General features: G+C 47.7%; 1 protein-coding gene across 2 annotated transcripts in view; it reads left to right on the top strand.

The window, feature by feature from the left end:
* LOC146801813 (carbonyl reductase [NADPH] 1-like) overlaps nt 1-15,436 on the top strand; it is a 247,478-nt gene that overhangs the window by 142,218 nt on the left and 89,824 nt on the right. The window contains exon 1 of one of the 2 annotated variants that reach the window (XM_085621304.1): nt 11,906-11,968. The exons of the other annotated variant lie outside the window; for it this stretch is intronic. Coding sequence (XP_085477430.1) covers nt 11,953-11,968 — 16 coding nt within the window. The 5' untranslated portion in view covers nt 11,906-11,952. Of the gene's footprint in view, nt 1-11,905; nt 11,969-15,436 lie in introns of those variants that run through there. 2 annotated transcript variants of the gene reach the window in all.

Here is a 15,436-nt window from a genome sequence, read left to right as displayed (position 1 = left end):
ACTAGAGGATTTCAGGCGTACTCTGCGCCGCTTGGCCCTTAAAGGTCAGGTTCCTCACCTCGAAGGTGAAGCCCAGTATAATGGTATTCACCCTGTTCAAGTGCCTGTTCAGGTCATCATCTGTCAGATAGATATCATCGACATACGACAATGCCTCGTCATCATAAATTTGTAGTAACTCTGTTACTCTTGCTGAGAATAACCCTGGATTATTCTTGAATCCCTGAGGGAGATGACAGAATTGACGCTGGGTCCCCATTATTGAGAAAGCTGTCAAATACCTACTTTCAGGTGCTATGTTTTGACAAAAGAAACTGTTAGAAATATATAATGTGGTTTTATATTTTTTACGCACAATGTTATTCATTAATGCTGTACTATGTGCATTTTGTACTGCAAATGTTTTACAACAAGAGTTTAGGTGTCTGTAATCCAAAACTTGACGGTATGTATTGTCTGGTTTGGAATCAGGAAACAAAGGATTGTTCATTGATGAGGTGCATGTTTCAATCACTCCTTGGTATTCAAGTTGATCTAAGATCTCCCTTACCTGTTTTTTAGCTTCTTGCTTAATTGGATACTGCCTTTGTGCAGTTGGTTGATTTTTTAACTGGATCTTATGATGAGGTGAGTCCTCATCCCATCCTAAATGATTTTTGTATAATGCTGGGGCTTGAGCCACTGCCCATTTCCTGGCATATGTATATTTTAAAATGTATTGGAACATTGTTGGAGAAGGCTGGCCTAATGATGTCTTCGCCATGTGGGAACTCTCGGACATATTCTGGTGGCCAGTCCTGTTCTGCTAGAAGTATATCATAATCCCTTGAAAGATGATCCCAAAAGAGTGCTTTTACTTTTCTTGGTATATCTCCCTCCATCCGGAGTGTTATTTCATATAACCTATGTGGAGAGCTAACCCTGGTGTCTACAGTCTCAACTTGAATGTCCTCATTCAAGTCCACTGTTTCCAGAAGTCCCTTCAGGTTCTGGCGAGCTATTTATACTTCTTCTGCACTGTCCAACATTGTCTGAGCCCATTCTCCGTTCTTGAGTTGTGGTCTCAGAATCCTCGGCATGTCTGATCTTCAGACCTGCTACTTTCTTCTTGGAGAATTGAGGTTTTGGTTTGTTTTTCTGAACGTGTTGATCGTCTTTGGATTTCACGCGTTCTTCTTTTTGATCTGACTGTCCTCTTCTTTCGGTTGTCTGTGATGATATCTGAAAGGTACAAGAGGAACGTGTATCAGTATCTTGATACCTGTCAGGTTTTCTCAAATTATCTCTATTCCTGAGGTTATACCTCCTTTCAGAGGGCTCCTTTTGAGGAGACCTACCTCGGGGTTGAGAATCTTTCTCTTTTGAATGTTGTTTGTTATTTTCCTACTTCTTTTCAGAAGAGGTAGGATTGTTTTTAGTAAAGGCCTTTTCAGGACTTTCAGACAGTTGTGGTTTAACTGGTTTCCCTCCCAAACTGTCTCGGTCTAATTCTTCATAGTATTTTTCAATTATTCTGGCTGGTTCTTGTGGTTGTTCTGTTACATCAAATTCCCTTAATTTCTGGCGGATTGCCACTGATGCTGCTTCTTCTTTAATATTAGATAATATTATTGTTGAGACCTGGTCGAAATTTTTCAGTAACTTAATACCTAAATTCAGAGCAGGCTCTGCCCTGAATTCGTTTTGAATTTGTTTCAGGACATCAGGTATTACCGCCATAGAAGGAACACCATGTGTTTTAGTGTAGATAGCAGCAAAGACTGTGCCCCAAGTGGTGCAGTCTTCCAGATGTGGTGGTATCCCCATTGGTAAACAGATTGTTATAATCCTATGTTTCTCATAAGGGCTGGTATTAGGAAATACCGCTTCGATTTTTTTTTTTTTTTTTTTTTAAACCGTTTATTACAGAATCCCAAAAATATACAAAGATGGGCCTACAACCTTCAGGCCGGCCGCTAGCAAACAGAAGGAGCATATAATACAGACAGTAGAACGCACGCTGCGGCAGAAGGGAAATCACAGGAGTTGAAAGAGGCGTTGGCAGCCACACCATCCGGACCCCACACAACGGTTTCATTTTTATATAAATAACAACAAAAAACAAGTCCACAAGGCAACCCACAATCGGAAACAACAGCATGTGCTCCCCTAGGGGGGGGACCCCACCGATCCATAGGAATATCGAGGGGGGAATAGGTCAGGACGGGGACTAAGTAGACTCATTGCCCAGAACCGGGAAGACAAACAGGCTAAGGAGACGGGGCCGGTGACGGATCAGGCAGTAGCGGCGGGGTACAGATTCCCCCACGGTAGGCGTTCCAGGGGCCCCATACCTTCACCCATGTCCCAGGCTTACCTCTCGCAACATACACCACCTTTTCCCTAAACATACACCAATCCATGTTGTCCTTCCACGCCAAGACAGTCGGCGACCTCTGGGAACCCCACAATTGCGCAATGTCACGTTTGGCCACCATATATCCCAGAGTCGCCCACCACGTCTGCGGCACTGAGTAGTCGGTTGGCTCCCACACATTCAAAAGACATCTCCTCACCTCAGGCAGCAGCGGCACATGCGTAACCACCTGCAAAACCTCATGCACACCACGCCAGAATCGCACCACCTCCGGGCATTCCCACAAAATATGGAGAAAGGTCCCCAAAGAACCACACCCACGCTTACACAACCCGTCCACAGCATAGCCCATACGCATCAGCCTCGGCCCCGTAACATAGACCCTATGGAGTATCTTGAGCTGGACGAAGCGAAGGCGGGCCGGTATGGCCACCTCTTTCGGGGAGGCCACCGCAGACACCCAGTCCTCGTCATCCAGCTCCAATCCATCAGCCCCCCACGCCTCACGAAGGCCAGTCAGCAGTCCCGAACGGTCATTGATGAGCTTTTTGTAAATTAATGAAATCGTGCCGTCCGGGACATGCCCATCTAGCACTCTATCCTCCAGAGGGGAGTACTCCGGGATGGAGGCAACGTCCGGAAATACGGAGCACAACGCATGACGGATCTGCATATATCGAAAGTACTCCCTGTCCTGCAGCTGAAATTCTGTCTGCAGCACGTCGAACATTTTGAATCCCCCCCTCGTCCAGAGATCGCCCACCCTGCTGATGCCTATCATGTCCCACTTCTCAAAGCCCTTCGAGGTCCACAGGGAGCCCAGCCGCTCAGATGCGTATAGTGGCGTCGCCCGGGTCAAGCGATCCTTCCACCCCATCGCCACGTTAGCCGTGTGCCACACCCGTACCATGACCCGCGTGGGGCCCGTCAGCCGCGCGTCATGCGAGCTAGAATAAAGCGCCCGATTATAGTCACCACCCGGCAGTAACATTTTATCCATCTCAAAGGCCGGTTTTAGGGCGGGCCCGTAAAGGCCGTGATTGATCGCAGCCAGCTGGGAGGCCCAGTAATATCGCTTGATATCTGGGAGGGCAACCCCCCCGTCGTACCACGGGAGCGTCAGCTTCGCCAGGGCGATACGCGGCCTACCCTCCCAGGTCAGTCGGCGCTGCAAACTCTCCACCTCGCGAAAGTAGCGCGCCGGGACAACGTCCATTGTATTCTGCAAAGCGTACAGGAAACGCGGCAGCGACATCATCTTAAACAATGCCGCCCGGCTGAGCGGCGAGAGCGGCAAGCGCCTCCAACGCGCGACGTCCTCCTTCAGGCGCTGGAGGGGGGGAAGCAAGTTCTGTTTATATCGGGCCTCCACGTCCAGGGTAATGAAGACACCCAGGTACCTAAATCCCCGCGGGGCGATCTGGATAGGACAACCCCGCGGAAGGATAGGATCCTCCCCAGAGAGGACATACACACACGATTTAGCCCAGTTGATGACAAGGCCGGAGTTGAGGCCAAATGAGTGCAGTACATCAACCAGTACTATCAGTGATTTACGTGGGGAAGCCAGGTACAGAAGAATATCATCAGCGTAAAGAGATACGCGGTCCTCATACTCGGGGGTCCATCGGAGACCACGAATAGAAGGATGCCACCGCAGCCACTCCGCCAGGGGCTCCAAGGCAAGCGCGAAGAGGAGCGGTGATAATGGGCAGCCCTGCCGCGTGCCCCTGCCCAGCACAAACGGAGCCGACACTCTACCGTTCACAACCACCTGCGCCAGCGGACCAGTGTACAACAATTTCACCCAACCGATGAATCCCGGGCCAAACCCAAACTTCGCCAGTGTCGCCCAAATATATGGCCACTCAAGTGTGTCAAACGCCATAGTGGCGTCCAGGGATGCCAAAATGGCCGGCTCCCGTATAAACGGGACACGCGCGAGCACCCCATGCAAGCGCCGCAGGTTAAGCGCAGTGTTGCGATGAGGGATAAAGCCGGACTGATCCTGGTGAATCAAATCGCACACCACGCCAACCAGCCGATTAGCCAACACCTTGGCGAGAATTTTGGGCTCCGCATTCAGCAGCGAAATAGGCCGGTAGGACGTGACCCGGTCCCGCGGCCTCCCCTCTTTATGAATAACCACGATAGTAGCCAGACGCTGGTCTAGCGGGAGGGAACCCGCCGAACGGGCCGCGAGGAACATCGCACGGAGATGTGGCGCCAGCGTATCCGGTCGCAGCTTGTACAATTCGATGGGAAGACCATTAGGACCCATGGCCATTGCCGGAAGCGACCGAGCGTATGGCGAGGGCAATTTCCTCAGAGGTTGGGGCGGCGTCCAACGACACTCTGTCCTCCTCCGAAAGGGAAGGCAGCGCGATATCCCTAAGCAGGGCATGGGAATCCTCTTCCGAGCGGGAGGACACCGGGGAATACACCCCACGGAAATATTCTGCGAAGCAATCGACAATTTCTTCCGGTTCAGTGACACACACACCATCCAGTTTCTCAATCGACGGGACAACTCGACTCGCTCTCTCCTTTTTATCCAGCCACGCAATCAATTTCCCAGCCTTATCACCCACATCATACAGTCTCCCCTGTTGCTCTCTACTGAGGCCCCTGGCCGCCTCCGTGACGAGGGCCTTATAGGCCGCCTGCTTGAGTCGGAGAACATGTAATTTGTCATCCGTCACCCCACATTCGAGGTCACCCTCCAACTCAGTTATTTCAATTTCGACACGGGTCACCTCCTCCCGCTCGCGCCTCCGGGAATGGGAAATAAGGGACAGGGCATCCCCCCGAATCACCGTCTTAAATGCCTCCCATAGCGAGACCGCCGATGACACAGACCCCACATTATCGTCAAAATATCGCTTAAGGGACTTAACCAACTCTGCGCGAATGGTGGGATCACGCAGGTACCAGGGATTAATCGGGACCACCCTACCCTCTCCCCTCGGGAGAATATCGAAGTGCAACAAGAGCGGGGAGTGGTCTGAAATACCCCGCGCCAAATGGCACACCTCCCCGATCCTCCCCGCATGCGCCGCCGGCACCAGGACATAGTCTAGCCTTGAGAGACTGCCATGGGCCCCGGAATGAAAGGTGTATTGTTTCTGCGTAGGATGTTTCAAAGCCAACAATCCACCAGCCCCAAGGTATCCAAGAGGCCAGACAACCACGCTTGGGCACGGGGGAGATCCCTAGGGGGGTGACGGTCCTCAGTTCCGGAAACCACAGCGTTAAAATCCCCCCCAACCACTAGAATCCCCTCCGGAAGGCCAAGGAGGAGGCGCCCCAAATCCGCAAAGGTGGTCGTCTGCAACCCTGGCGGGACATAAACAGAAACAAAAATAATCACTCTGCCCTCCATTCTACCCACCAGAACCGTGTAACGTCCCCTGTCATCATGGAGCACCTCATCAACTTCCAACGGGAGCGAGGTCTTGGCCATGATGCCCACACCCCTTGAACCAGACGTGAAGCCCGAATGGGCCAGAAGGCGGTAGCCCCGTCGGTTCATAGCACGAAAGGAGTTGCCAATGAGGTGCGTCTCCTGCAGAAAAACGATGTCAGGTGAAATTCGTTTCAGGAACTGCAGGACCACACCTCGTTTTATCCTGTCCCCCAGTCCATTAACGTTCCAGGACAAAAGACTCAGTCCCCTACCCCCCATCATAAACGAAAGCAATCACTCGTCCCCCCGAGAGCACTTTAGGAATAGCACGACGATACTTTTGCCTTGTGGTACAAATGAACAACACCCCACCCCAACCCAACCGCCCCAACAAAACTCCCCCCTCCCTGCACCCCTGCATGAGCCCAGACAGCCCCCCCAACTTGCAGTGTGCCTGTCGCCCCTATATAATTGAAACTAGGTAAACCCCCTAGAGGAGGAAAGAGTACCCCTTCGAGACCCCGCACCACCTACAAAGGAGGGAGAACGAGTACAAAAAACGAGAGACCCTAAGCTTGGCCGAAAGTGGCAGCATCTTCGTCCAGAGTGAGTCCCAGTATCAGCACCTCAGTCCCGGTCCAGTGGGCCGTCTCCTCCCGCAGCCCCCCCCCCGCCATTCCGATCCCGACCCCCAGACAAAGTGTCCAGCCAGTCCCCGGCCGTTTCAGGACGGTCAAAAAAATGAGTGCGACCATCCACCTCCACCCGCAGCCTGGCCGGGAAAAGCATGGCGTATTTTAAGTTCATGTCCCGAAGCCGCCGCTTGACGCCCAGGAAGCTCAGTCTCTGCTTCTGGACCGCTTGGGTGAAGTAAGGATAAAAGTTCACCTCCATGTTCTCCAGCTTAATCGGCCCTTGCAGTCTGGAGGCTTGCAGAATCGCATCTCTGTCCCGAAAATTAAAAATACGGGCAATAAGAGGCCGCGGAGGGGCTCCGACCTTCGGCCCTCCCCCGGGAACTCTATGAGCCCTCTCCACGGCAAAGAATTTACTCAGTCCCCGAGGCTGGAGATGGGTAGTGATCAGGTCCTCCACAAAGAGATCTGCCGCCGACTCCTCCCATCCCACAGGCACTCCGATGATGCGGATATTATTCCTCCGGGCCCGGCTCTCGGAATCCTCCAGGCGCCGATCCATGAGCGCACTCGCCTGACGAAGCCGGTGCACCTCCGTTGGAAGGGCCGCCACCTCAGTCGTGAGGCCCGACGCGGTGTGGGCCAAAGAATCGACCCGGTCGTTAGTCTTCGAGAGATCAGCTCTCACCAGGTTGACATCAACGAGGACCGCGCCGATTTTATGCGCTAAAGTGTCAAACCGCTGGCCCACCGAGGCCTTCATCTCAGCAATGGCGCCCATGACGTCTTGCAGAGTCAGATCTGTGGGCAAATCCGGGGCATCCGGGGGGCACTCAGAGGACTTGTGCGGTCCACCGGGAGATCCCTTCGGGAGGGTGTAGCGGTCCATGATGTTGGCCTGATGTGCGGCGCCACGCCGGGTCGACTTGGCCTTCAACCGATCTCCATCTTGTTTCGTGGCCATCGTCGCGGGTCTCAAACCCTCGCCAGCCACGCAGTAAAAGGCAAGCAATCAAGGCCACGAGCTCCGGGGGGCCACCCCAGGACGGCGGAGCGGGCCACAGCAGGCAGGCAGGCAGGGTCTCCCAGCGAGGCCACCCCAACACAAAGAGCGCCGCGATCCCACCTGCAAAGACGGCAAGGGGGCGCGAAAGTGAAAGTGAAAGTGCGGGGTACGTGACTCGCCAGGCCCAGCCCGCCGTTGTTGTTCACTTTGCCACCGGGTCGCCCCCAAACGCGAATCCGGGGTCAGGAGAGAAGTAGGCCGCAAACTTCAATCGGTGCTCACTCCGGCACCCGAGGTCCGATTCGAAGACGGGAAACGGGTACCACCTCAGCTCAGGCTCACCGACACAGTCCCCTCAACCGATGCAGGATGAAGACAGGATAAACGTAGGAGGTTGCGGAGGTCCTCGGGAGCCTCGCACCTACGCGGCCATCTTGGTTGCGCGCTAGGCTCCTCCTCCACCGCTTCGATTTTAGTAATTGTTTGAGCTATCCAGAACGGAATTTGTTCACGTTTTGTGGGCATTTTCCCCATGACTGCATATAAAGTCTGTGGTGTGATTTTTAGCGCATTCCCTTGGTGAGAGGTTTGTCTTGGAATGGCTATTGTTGGTTGGACTGTGAAAGTATGCATGACATATTGAACCAATTGTCTACATATTTTGATTAACTCCTTGAGTTGAGCAAGTAATTCTACGTCTGACATTTCTTCAATGTCCGGATGAGGTGTGTAGCCGGCTAAAATCGGCCATGTTGCTCCTGGTCTACCTAGTAGACCGAGCCTAGTAATGTGATTGTAATGTTTTAGGGTGCCTTTAAACCAGAGATCATGCTCCTGGTATGTGAGTGGAATTTCAATACCCTCGAAAGGAATATATTCCTCAGGTGGTTCATCTTCTTTGTAGAAGTGAAACATTTTAGTTACTGGATTTGATTCTGGGAATACTATCCATGAATAGAATACCTCTGTCTGGTGACATTCATGTGCCACTATCACAAAAACTGCTCTACCACCTCTTGGTGTTAGGCCATGTTTTATGAGTTTTAGAGTGATGGCTCTCCTTAAATTTGGAGCGATGATTTTCGCATTTTCATCGGTTTCATTAAAACCTGTATAATCAAAAGCTGCTGCGATTTTGTCGGATACAGCTCCACCGGTTCCGGTGTTATTATCCTTGTTTAGGGACCTTTGTTTAATGAAAATTGCAGGGCAAGTTTCAAGGGAACAAATATAAGGTGCACAATATTTTGGAACACTGTATCCTTCAACGTTGAACAAACCAAACAGCTAATACATAGGATTTTTGTCCTACTCAGCTATGGCGGATATTATCCCTGCCCACTCCAGACGTCTTATGGAGTATTTATGAGTAGGGGTCTCTGAGAAAAGCACGACTGAGTTACTTCAGTATCTAGCGTTAAATTAGTGCCTTACCAAACCGCTGGGTGCCATGTAGTGTAGTTCCTATATTCCTGATAGGCTCTGCACATTGGAATAATATACACTACGGTTTTGACATATGACTGAGGTCAGTATGTCTCTATTGAGTACATTAAACTTAATTACTTGTGTTTGCCAGCTAAGTCAGAGGTCACTAGAAACTTCTTGAATAAACAGGAAAGGAATTAGTTTCTGACAACCGCATAAACATGGCAACTTTGTTTCCCTTAGAATCGGAGCAATCTCAGAACCGTGGAAACAATAGATAAGAGTTTCATTCAGTCAATCATGCATGCTTCGTTTCTACAGAGTTACACAGAAATGGATAGACGGGCATTTCAATAAAAAGGGTTTATTGAACAGTCTTCTTTATCGTGCAAGAGATATGAACTGCTACAATCGTAAGACAGAATGCGAAGTATAATACGTACAGCGTTAGCAGTAAGATAAAATAATACTGCAATAGCATGGTTTATAGCTATGACAGATCTTTATAAAAATATACACATAAATAACACAGGCTAAAATATCAATACCCATCTGATGCTTGTAGCTAGTTCAACCCCAATGTACCTAACCTAAGTGTAGTACGAGGTAAGAAGTAGGTGCTGTTTGTCTAGAGTCTAGTTTAGCTATAGTTGCCAAGATTTGCCAAAAGTCCCTCTAGGTTCTAGTCCGCTCCATACCTTAGAATGAGTGAGGTTGGAATCTCTTTCCGAGTCTCGATCGCTCCTTTCAGGTAGTGGCCTCTGGGCTGTGGAACAATCTACCCATCGAGTTGCGCCGTGAAAATGATCTTTTGCACTTCCATCATAAACTAAAAACGTTGCTGTTTTCATAATCGGTGGTCTTGGTCTGACTGCTGAGGGTTTTTGGCACTGGGCCCCCCTGTTAGCGCCAGGAGACTCCTGGGAGTAGCCGTGCGCTCTACAAATACCCAGTAATATTAACATTAACATCTCTAACACCCCGCAAGGGGAGTCAGAAACACTGGAGCTGGATTCTCTGCGATGAGGACGACAGCGTCTGGTCAGTGCGTCAGGCGGGGACTTGACTTCCTTCCAAACTTGCCGTGGCGAGCCGCGTCGTGCAAGTAGGCAGCCGAACCGTGGTTTGCCATGGTAAGTGAAGGTATATTTATACCTTGAAGGTGTTTAGGAATGCCAGTATTGACGTAAAAGTCAGGCAGAAGAACGTCATGAATGAACCCCTAAGGAATAGATGTTCATGCATAATAAATGAGTTCTTGGAGAAATCAATATCCAAGCAAGGGGAAGTCCTAAAGGCTTAAGAGTCTGGTTTTCCAAGAACTCGTGACGTAGATGAACGGATGTAGGTGGCCATGCCTGTATTTGGTTAGCATGGATAATGCCTAAATAAGGGTAGGATTTCTATGCCTAAATATGGGCAACGCAAATTGTGCCTATACATAAAGGACATAAATCGGGAAACCTATATACGGTATCTAAATTGACACACATCAGTATGTGGGTGTAAAAGCCAAGAATCCCTCTACGATAAAGTCAACCCCATTACCTGAAGTGAGAGACTGTGGGACCCCGTCTTGGTCTCAAGATGGACACCCTGCAAGGTATCTCAGACCACTGCGAGCTGGAGTGTCTGGGTGAAGAAACCTTAGTGTCTTGCGGCATTGTGTCTGCATGGAAGTCCTTTTCTCTTCTGACTACCTCAGCAAGATATGGTGTTTATATACCCAAAGCAGTACCCCCTGGGGATATGCCTTGCTGTGTCATGTTAGACCACGATGATGAAAGGAATGACCCTTATACACTCTGATTCCAAGAATCCTCATGCATAATGAATGAGTTTTAAGCTTTTCGGAGAAAACCCCATGTCCTCCTTGGACATTACCGTAACTAGGTAAATGGTCAGTACTAAGAACCGTTATGTAATATAATCGTTGGGGAGAATATAGGTGAAAGGTTAGATGACTACCTGAGCCTATATTGGGGTACCTATATGGAACGGAGAATGACCTTTACAACGCGGTCGTTACACCACGGTATGTTTACATAGCGGTCATTACAAAGCAAGTCATAACAACGACTTGCGCTGGATGGCGCTCTAAACTAAGGAATAGTATGATTACCTTTCCTACTGTTACGTAGGCTGAAGTTGGAATAGTAAATTATACTATTGCTAAGTCCAGTGCCCTCCAGTGCAAGCCATTGTAACAAACGCGATGTAAAATACTGCATTGTGAATGTATGCGATGTAACATCATACATTTATATGGAACATAACACTAGAGGCACTCACATGTTTTAAAACCATGTGATGACCTTTGACTACTATCATTTTAATTGACTTTTGGTGTTTTACTTAACTTTAGCTTGAATGTACGTCCTGCATATGCCTTTTTCTTTGCTTGCAGTTTTAAAGTGCGAGTTGTCACAGAGTTGAACAGCCTTGCCAGGAACATAATGTGTGGGATAAGCATTTGAAAGCACGAGAGGGAGGGAGAGAGTGATGTGGAATGTACTTTTTGGTCTTGAAGTGCAGTGTTATGAGCAGTGGTGCTCAAATATGCATTATGTTGTACATTGAGACATGAAGTATGTGATGCTATAGGCAGTGGTGCACAAATATGCATTGTGATGTACATTGGGAAGTATTATGAAGTTACTACTATTGGCTTTGGCATGCCCTCATATCATTTTGAATTCTGACTCTGTCTTGCTTGAGCTTTTTGCGTGCACAGGCAGGCCCCCAGATTACTCAAGTAGTTTGGGTTAATCCCGTTCAAGGTTGCTTTGTTTTTGGAGAAGAGATTGTTGAATGTACAGCCGGAGACTTTCGTAAGCTTTGTTAAGATAAAAGCTGGAACATGTGAGAATGCAGAGGGAACGTGGGAACTCCTTTTGCCTTTGGGATGCTTGCATGGAAAATGGCCAATTCCCGTAAATTCCTTGGCACAGAGGGAAGGCCTCACGGAACCTTCTAGTGTGTTTTGAAATTATAAAGCTGAAGCTTGTTGACTTAGAGACCGGGATTGTTCAAGCCTGCACAGTGGACGCATTGTCAGTGCAAACATCTGGTGGCCGAGTCTCCGGACTTCGATTAATCCCCCAGTCTAGAGTGGGTCAGGATGAAGATTGCACCAGGTGAAGTGTTTGATTGTTGCCATTGTGATGCGTTGGTTTTAGTGCGCATATTCAGTTTACAGTGGCTATAACAGTCATTGTGATGCGTGACTGTTAGTACGCACCTTCAGTTTCCAGTGACTATGATCATCTGAAGTGTTTTCTTTGAGTATTAACTTTGTGATGTGTGAGTGAGTCTGAGTGCACATCCAAGTTAATCATCTGATGTATTTAGTGTATATATCTTTCTGATTTCTTGCAGGACGTCCAGTATTATCTGCTGCTTGTGTTTATTATTATCTATGCATTTAACTGTTGCATTTGCCATGCGTGTTATCATTGCTTGCATATAAATATATATATATATATATATATATATATTCACTGAAAAAACCATAGGTTTCACACATGTTATAGTTAGCGGAAATTTTACTGATAAAAAACCAGTGAAATTCCCCCGTTATAGTTAGTGCAGGCAACTATAACTCACGCGACCGCAATCCTCTGCTGATGCTAATACTGTATTTAGACACTTATTTGCCCATGTCTTCTTCCATACATTTTTAGCTATACATATATTACAAATATTTTTTTTTCATAAAGACACATATGTCATCAGCAGAAGATTGCGGTCGCGTGAGTTATAGTTGCCTGCACTAACTATAACGGGGGAATTTCACTGGTTTTTTATCAGTAAAATTTCCGCTAACTATAACATGTGTGAAACCTATGGTTTTTTCAGTGAATTTGCAAGGTTTTTTAAATGCTAATTCCTAACTATAACGTGTGTGAAACCTATGGTTTTTTCAGTGAATTTGTACGGTTTTTTAAATGCTAAGTTACTTTACGCCATTCGTGGCGTGCGCGCCCACTTAACGCCACCAAAAGCACAGGGGGTGGGGTCAATGTGGATAGTGGTTTTTTATTTCGATTTTATATTTTTATTATAATTTAATGCAATTTTTTTTATTTCATTTTTTGTAAGCCTTTTTTTAATAATTTATGTACTATATCCTGCATTATCGAAAGGTTTTTTTTAATGCATTTTTTTCCGTGCGCGTACGGTAAGCTGACGCTACGCGCTTGTAAAATACGCGTACGGTAAGCTGACGCTACGCGCTCTGGACGTAATTAGTGCAGCGCGCCTACGTGATACGTGCGTGCCGTACGCGTATACCCGGAAGCAACGTCGCGGTTACGCAGGGGCGTGTAATGCGCATGCGCGATACGTGATACGTGCGTGCCGTACGCGTACACCCGGAAGCAACGTCGCGGTTACGCAGGGGCGTGTAATGCGCATGCGCGAAAGTGACGTAAGCGCTGCGTAAGCGCACCGTAAGCGTCACGTGCGCGCACGGTAGGCCATGTGACTTACAAAGAACACTTTTTATTGGTTGAAATTACTTTCACTTCCAGAAACTTCCCACACCACACCCATTCCCCTCTTTACTGCTTGAAAGAACACTTTTCATTGGTTGATACTACTTTCAGTTCCAGATTCTTCCCACACCACACCCATTCCCCTCATTTCTGCTTGTGATTCTCTAGGAGCAGGAGCTGGATTGACATTGGGATACAATGGCAGAACAGCAGGGCTCTTCTGAGAGTGAGGCCAGCAGCACCACCATGATCCAGAGAAGGAGGAAACAAAAGACTTCTTTTGTATGGGAGTATTTCACTTTTCCAGAGGGGGAGAAAAAGGTCAATGCTCCAAAGGTCACTTGCATACTTTGTGATCGTGTTTTATCAAGAGGAAATCCAAGTAGGAAATATTCCTTTGGAAATCACTCTATGATGAGACACCTTCAGGACAAACACCCAAGGACCTTTGCTCGACATACTGGAGAAAACTCTTCAGTAAGTCACCAGAGCCCAGCCTCAGATGCTCAGCCGAGTACATCATCGGCAGCTCAGCTGAGCCCTTCCTCTGTTGTTGGAGCATCACCTTCTTCTTTTCCTTTGGACATCAACCCTCGATTTGCGAGTGTTGAAATGAGGTGTACAAAATGTGGTGGTCTTATTGTTTTTGGGGAGGTCAGTCTTCCCCTTATTAACAATAAGATAGACCAGCATGTTTGTAGACGCTCATAATACTCCCATTCTTTCTTTCCTCCATCCCTGTATGAACCCAACGGCTCTTATAAGAGCCAACCTTACCTCACAATTTTTTTTATTTTTTTTTAAGCTTCCCTTTTCGCCAAAATTTTTTTTCCGTGCGCGCACGGTACGCGTAATTCCGCAGGTCGCCGTGCGCGTACGCTACGCGCATACGGCGATTTTTCGAAATTTTTTTTTTTTTTTTATTTTTGCCCTTGAGGGTCCTTCTGGGACCCCCTGACCAAGGCTAGGGGGTCAGGAACTGTCGAGCCTGCCCCCTTTTCACATTATCCACCTTTTTTATTCACCCCCCTGACAGTTCGAGAGAGAAAATGGTGGCCGCCGCTTCCTGGTTTCGACCGATTCGAATGTTTACTAAGATCTAACAGCCAATCAGAATCGCGCTCGCGCACGCCACCGTACGCGTACGGTAAGCTTACGGTAAGCGCACGGTAAGCGCACCGTAAGCTTCCACAGATATATATATTGATTTAAAGGCTATTTTCTCAGGATCTACTGAACAGATTTACACCAAACCTACAAAAGGCACTTCCTTGACCTGAGGACTACCTCTCTGCCAAATTTCTAGTAATTCTGTTCAGCCGTTCGGGCTGTAGCTCGTTCTAAAGGTCCTATGGAAAAATGCATGGGAAAAACGTGTTTTGGGACCCCCCTTTTATCTCAGCCCCCGCTTGACGAATCCCCCCGAGACTTTCAGGGTAGGAGCGGAGCGTAGCGCCCCACCTATTTTGAGAAATTCGCGAGGATTCGTCGACCGGCGCCAAAGTTATTCAAAATAGAATGTTGAGGTTTTCCTATGGAAAAGGGGTCCTAACTATAACTACCTACTGGCGACCGCCAGTAGGTAATATATATATATATATATATATATATATATATATATATATATATATATATATATATATATAGATAGATAGATAGATAGATAGATAGATAGATAGATAGATAGATAGATAGATAGATAGATAGATAGATAGATAGATAGATAGATAGATAGATAGAGATAGATATATATATATGCAACAATCCTATTCCGCTGGGCACAGAAAAAAGCTCGAACACCCTTGCACGGTGCAAAAAAGTTTTAATGGCTCCAAAACACAACGTGTTTCAGCTTTCTCCATGATCACGCTTTCAGCAAGTGATTCTCTTTACAGCCATTTTAAACAGTGTAAATGAAAATAGAAAGAAGACTGTTTTTCAAAGTATATACACCATTACATTTCATAGCGGCCATCTTAGCATGATAAAATACTGGTCAAAAAATACCATTGTGCAATGTAACGCAAATAATTGGAAATCTACATAAATAATATGTACAATGATCTTAGTTATGCAATCATTACGCCATGGATCAGCGGATGATTATAA

The sequence above is a fragment of the Triturus cristatus genome, chromosome 8 (assembly GCF_964204655.1).
Source record: "Triturus cristatus chromosome 8, aTriCri1.1, whole genome shotgun sequence".
Lineage (NCBI taxonomy): Eukaryota > Metazoa > Chordata > Amphibia > Caudata > Salamandridae > Triturus > Triturus cristatus.
Note: the sequence above shows the minus strand (reverse complement) of the source record. Positions and strands in the feature narration are given on the sequence as shown.